The sequence below is a fragment of the Cystoisospora suis genome (genome assembly GCF_002600585.1).
Source record: "Cystoisospora suis strain Wien I chromosome Unknown contig_580, whole genome shotgun sequence".
Taxonomy (NCBI): Eukaryota; Apicomplexa; class Conoidasida; order Eucoccidiorida; family Sarcocystidae; genus Cystoisospora; species Cystoisospora suis.
This window is the reverse complement of record NW_027153381.1, coordinates 39,012-44,813: the sequence shown is the minus strand read 5'-3', so window position 1 is coordinate 44,813 and position 5,802 is coordinate 39,012. Positions and strand designations below refer to the sequence as shown.

The 5,802-nt window shown below is 41.3% G+C and overlaps 1 protein-coding gene across 1 annotated transcript; it reads left to right on the top strand.

The window, feature by feature from the left end:
* The first annotated feature begins 154 nt into the window (after nucleotides 1-154).
* Nucleotides 155-4,777, top strand: CSUI_001464 (rap domain-containing protein). The gene is made up of 5 exons (XM_068061670.1): nucleotides 155-250; nucleotides 1,510-1,651; nucleotides 2,551-2,626; nucleotides 3,204-3,247; nucleotides 4,210-4,777. Exons 2-5 carry the CDS (start codon nucleotides 1,573-1,575, stop codon nucleotides 4,287-4,289), a joined length of 279 nt encoding a protein of 92 aa, XP_067926355.1. The 5' UTR covers nucleotides 155-250; nucleotides 1,510-1,572; the 3' UTR covers nucleotides 4,290-4,777.
* The last annotated feature ends 1,025 nt before the right edge of the window (nucleotides 4,778-5,802 follow it).

Below are 5,802 nucleotides of genomic sequence, written 5' to 3'. Positions count from 1 at the left end.
CTTCTTTTTCTTTTCTTTCTTTGTGTGTAGAGTCGGTCACACCTCCTTTTCCTTTGATCGTTTATCCCCATCATCCCGTGACCTTTTGCTAAGAGTTCGAAGCTATCTGAAAGAGCCTGATGACGGTACTTCTGTCCTCTCTCCACATGAAGAAGAAAGAGGCGAAGAGAGAGAATTCTTTGAAGCTTCTGAGCTACAGAAACAGGTCGCTTTAGTTGCCCGATCGATAGGGTATCACTCCTATTCAGAGGTATGCAAACACGTACACATCTATACACATACATGTATACATCTCTAGACACCCATGTAGATAGAGAGATAGATACAGATAGCTGGAGAGGTTGAGTTAGAGAGACAGAGAGAGACAGCGATTGCCGTCAGATTCGCTTTCTTCTTTTCTCTCTTTTTCATTTGCCTTCTTCTGTCATCACGCACGTCTTTTTTCCTATTCCTTCTCTCTTGATATGTTTCTGCTTCTTCTCAATTGGCGAAGACAAGAGAAGAGAGAAGAGAGGAGAAGATCTTTCAGTCCACCCCAAAGAAACTCCTCTCAATTCTCACATGCAGAGATACATCTATCTCGATCTATACATATATATATATATACATAAATAGATGTATAGAGATCAAGATGTCCATACAACAGAGATCTTCTCCCGTACATACACATGTATATGTGTGGGTATACATATCTTTATCTTGTCTCTTTTTCTATGGATAGGGGCCTCATTTCTCTGTCTACTTTAGTAGCGATACGTACACGTTATTCCTCATTATCTTTATCCTTACATAAAGGGTTGGGGGTCTTCACAAGCGAAAAGATAAAGTGCATGTTTAATGGTGTATAGAGACTCAGCTCTTGGTTCGACTGGCGTCAGAAGAGATCATTCTTTCACTCGACTTTCTCTTTTTTTCTTTTTCTCTCTAGACATGTACCTTGCTATAGAAGTCTCTATGTATATCTCTGTCCCTCTATGTTAGTCTGGCTGTATACAGAGGTGTGCTTTCTTGTAAAATCTTTCTCTCTCTGTCTAGATATCTGTATGTACGTTGTCTATCCTTTCTAGCGGGAGTGGTGTACGATGAATTCTATACAGACATCTTCCTCTTTCTTTTCTTTCCAAAAGTTTCATTTGTAATTATTCTTTCTTACTTCTGTCTTTCTTTCTTTCTTCATCTTTCTTTCTCTTTGTCATGGCTCCGTCGATGTATCTAAACGTCTGGACTGAGTTGACCTAAACACATCCCAGGAGACCACTACTCATTCCACAAAACACACCATACACTTATATGTGTACATACATATATATATATATATACATACATACATATGTATATGTTTATCTAGATATATATATATATACATACACGTTAGACAAGCTCGTGTTTAAGGCGAAGAAACCAATCCTCAGAACGTGAGACATTCTTGTTTTTCTCAGGAAAAAAAAACTGCAGAAAAGACGTAGATCTTCTCGCTGCTGAATCGATTTGTTTGTATCGATTCTTCAGATTCAGGTTGGTCCCTATACACTCGATTTCGTGAAGCCTCTTACGCCAGAAGAAATTTCTCGCATGTGTCTTGAAGAAGAGCTCGAGAAAGCAACGGGAACGAAACAACTACACACACCTCACTCCATACGTGATCCTTTTGGTAAGAAGAAACCTATCTATCTATCTATCTACCTACCTATCTTTACTCTATTTATATATCTGTCTCTCTCTGACCTATCTACCTTGTGTCCTCATATACAGGAAGAATCAACCTTTCTGTCGATAGATAGAGAGAAATGAAGAGCCAGACAGGCATTCTTGAGAATGTGCGAATCGAGGTCCATCGTAGAAGAAGGAATCTTGCCGAAGGCGTTCCCTCGACAAGAAGGCAACCATCACTCCGCTCTACAAAGAAAGACTTCTCTCACATAGAATTGTCTATCTCTAGATCGGTGTAGCCAGTAGCTCTTTAGACGCCCATACCCCGTCAATATAAACACTATAGGTATCTCTCTATAGATATAGATGAATATCTATCTACGTAGGAACGAGTAGCTAGCAAGTGTGAAATGGAGTGTGTCTTGTCTTCGAGATGTCTAGACACCATATCTACGTCTGTTGTTTATTTCATATCGATCTGTTCGGAGGTTCTTCAGTTCATTCTTTGTTTTCTTTTCTTCTTGTCGTTTCTTCTGTCTTGGTGCACAAAAGGAAGAACTTAAGTGGGGAAGTTGAAGAAAGACGGACAGCCGAGTGTTCTATCAAGCCTCTTTTAGGAGAGGAAGAGAAGCCGTTGATGTGCTTCTATAGAAGGAATGCTATAGACACTTGAAGAAGAGACAAGAGAGAGATCCAATATGCTTATGAAGAACCTCCTTGTCTCTCTCTCAGCATAGGTGTATGTGGGAAGGTGTGTGAGTCTATACACTATTCGAGTGTATGGACACCTAAGGGAGAGGAGGTAGGCATCTAAGCATTCCCCCTTCCCCATCTCCAGTCTTTCTTTGAGTGGTTTTTCTTCTTTTTCTTTTCTTCTTGTATGGATACCCAACCCAACAGAACACGAGCTTCACACGAAAGGAATAGTACTCGAAGTGGATGGACCGCAGCATTTCTATCGCGACTCGTTCCACTGGTGAGTCTACAGAAGAAATTGGGTTCTTCTTCGTCTCCTACATCGTAGCTATGCTGTTAGTTTTCTGCATTCTTGCTGTCTGTATACATGGTAAAGGCTCTCTTCTCTTCTTCCTTTCTCTGTCTTCTTTCCCTTCTTCCTTTCTCTTTCTTTCTTTCTTCCACCTTTCGTTTGATCTCCTTTAGATAGAGAGAAAACATGTACTTCATAAGAATGTACGTGGGGGATGAAACTGAGGCAGAAAGTGAGGAGTCAAGACAAAGTCCTAGAGTAGACTACATGGGCCATTCATCTCCAGTGATTACCTCGCCGCCGCTTCTTCTTCCTCTATTAGTGGATGAGTGGGAGAAGCATCAGTCGGTCTGCAAAGAACTGCCTCTCTCTCGCTCTCTCTTTCTCACTCTCTGTTTCTTCTTTCTTGTCTCTTTCTTTCTCTCTCAACTCTATCCTTCTCTGATTTGACTTATGACTGCGGGGTGTGTGTGTGTGTATCACCCCCCTGTAGATGTTCTTTTTGCTGGTTGGCATGAGTACTATTAGCTTGTGTTTCTTTTTTCTTCTTCTTCTCCGTATATAGGACGTCTTCAAGCAAACTCAAGCATCGACTATTGACGAGACTGGGTAAACTCAATGAGTTTACATTTTCTTCTCTTTCGATCTTTCTTTTCCTTTCGGTTTCTCCCTCTTCTTTCTCTGTACACTAGCATATCCAGAGTTTTACTGTGATGATGAAGTCTGAGGAGAGGATCTTTCTATCTTCTTCCTCTCTACTAACTCTTCAATGACCCTAGACATCATACACCAAGAACCCTCCTCCATATCAAAGTATATATACACATACACATGCATACATACATACACACATACATATACATACCCACATACATATACAAACATACATACACACACGTACATACATACACATACATACATACACACATATACATACATGCATACACGTCGATACATCATATACATATGTGCATACACGTACATACATACATATACATGCATGCATGCACGCATACACCTGCGGTTGACCCAGGTCTATCCCTACATTCTTTCTTTATTTGTGAATATTTGTCTATGGATCCATTTTTAGAAATGATGCACATACATGGAAAGATCCATACACCATTCGTGAACCCTTGCTTGTTTTGCTCTCTCTTCATTTTCTTCCTCTTTCCATGCCTGGGGTCTTAGAATGGTCTCGTGTTTCGGAAGATAAAGAGGCAAAGTCAGCGGTGTGGCTGTCTGCTTTCCTTTTCTCAGGAAGGAGTTTTCCGAAGGTGGCCTATGTGACACTGTATCTAGATATGAGAAGGCTGTAGTGCACATCTCCACACAGATAGACTTATGTGTATGTGTGAAACGCATGCATGCCTGTTCGACTCTCTTCAAGAGTGAATTTGAGGTCATCGAGAAGCGGAGATTCCCCTCCCTCTCGTGCCTTTTTCTCTCCTTTCTTTCTTTTACTCTCTTGCTTTCTTTTCCTTTCTACCTTTACATTACTTCATTGTTTCTTTGACTTTCTTTCTTTCTTTGATTCACTCTTTCTTTTTTCTTTTGCCTCTGTTGTGTAGGCTTTCGTGTAGTGCATGTGCCGTATTTTGATTGGCTGAAACTCCACACACAGAACCTACGCCGAGCTTATCTCCAGTAAGTCTTTCGCTTCTCTTCCTCTTTCTCTTCTCCTCTCTTTCTCTTTGCAAAAGAGTAGAAGCCAAGCCAGATATAAAGCAGTCATCACAAGCCTTCGCTCATTCATTCTTTCTTTTAGCTGTCTCTCTCTTTTCCTCTCTATCTTTGTATCGCTACGGTGAAACCTCCTTGGAGATCCACGTCGTCGTCTTCTTTCTCTTTTTCCGGTTTTCGCAATCCGAGGTTCGTTGTATTAGCCGAGTGATTCCTCTGCTCTTTCTTCTCTTCTCTTCTTCTCCTAGTTCCTCTCCTCTTGCTTCTTTAAGCCACACATCCTTCTCATTCCACGTCACGGCAACGTCTCTCACCTCTACCAGAGCCTATGTGTATAGATCTACACATACAGAGACGTATATAGCTCAACATACACAAAGAGATTCTCACCGCGGCATCTGGAAAGATAGAGAGACTGAAGATATAGATACATGAAACACATAGACAGATGGGCAGATGGATAGAGAAAGATAAATAGATCGATCAAAGATAGAAAACGACAGGGCGCTTCAGAAGAGTAAGAAGAGCTCGTAATGTATACCTCTCTAGGAGAAATTCTCAGAAGAAGTTAAGGTCTTTGTGTGGTGATATGGTTCTTTCTTTCTTTCTTTCCTTCTTTCCTTCTTTCTTTCTTTTTCTGTAGATGTGCGCTAGAGAAATGTCTACGAGAGCAGAACCCTCTTAACGACAATCTCGAAACACGAAGAGAAGGAGAAAGAAATCTCGATGACTTGAAACGTTGGGTTCTCTTTTGCGAAGAAAGAAAAAAAATACAAAGAGAAACACAAAAGACCCAACTTAATCGCTTCGATACAGATCGAGGTCTTTCTTCTTCTTCTCGTCAGGGTCTTGTGGATTCTTCATCTCTTTCTCGTGGTCCTATCAAGGAGGGAAACATCTTTTCTCCAACTTCTTCTTCTTTTGAACTTCTTAACATAAAGAGAGAGACTTCATCTTTCAATCTTTCTCTTGACGGAGAAATCTCAGAGAAGAAGACGAGCTTTCTCCACAAAGAAAAGAAAGAAGCAGGTCAAACCGAAAGAGAGAGAAGTCGCCCCTTGTCCTCTGTCTCTCATGAACAGCCACGGCATCTCCATCACCTAGAGAATGAGAGGTCGCGGCTACGCTCGCCCAGGTTGGTCTCCAAACAAAGAGAAGAGAGAAATGAGAGAGACAAGGGGAGACGAGACAGCGGAGAAGAAGAAGGAGATAGAGAAGCAAGAGGAGAGGAAGAAGAAAGAGAAGAGAGAAGCTCCGTAGAAGAAGGTGAAGAAGGCGATAAAGTTGGGATGAGAGAGAGAGGCTTTCTCACGATATTCGAACAGGAGTTGTTGTTGAAGAAGAAACACGCTGATCCAACGAAAGCTCGGAGAATCTTCTTAACAATTTTCAAGCGAGAAAGAAAAAGAATGAAGAGGAGAAAGGAAAAGGAAAGAAAGTCGCAGAGAAGAAACTTCAGTCTCGGGGGTTGACAAGAGAGG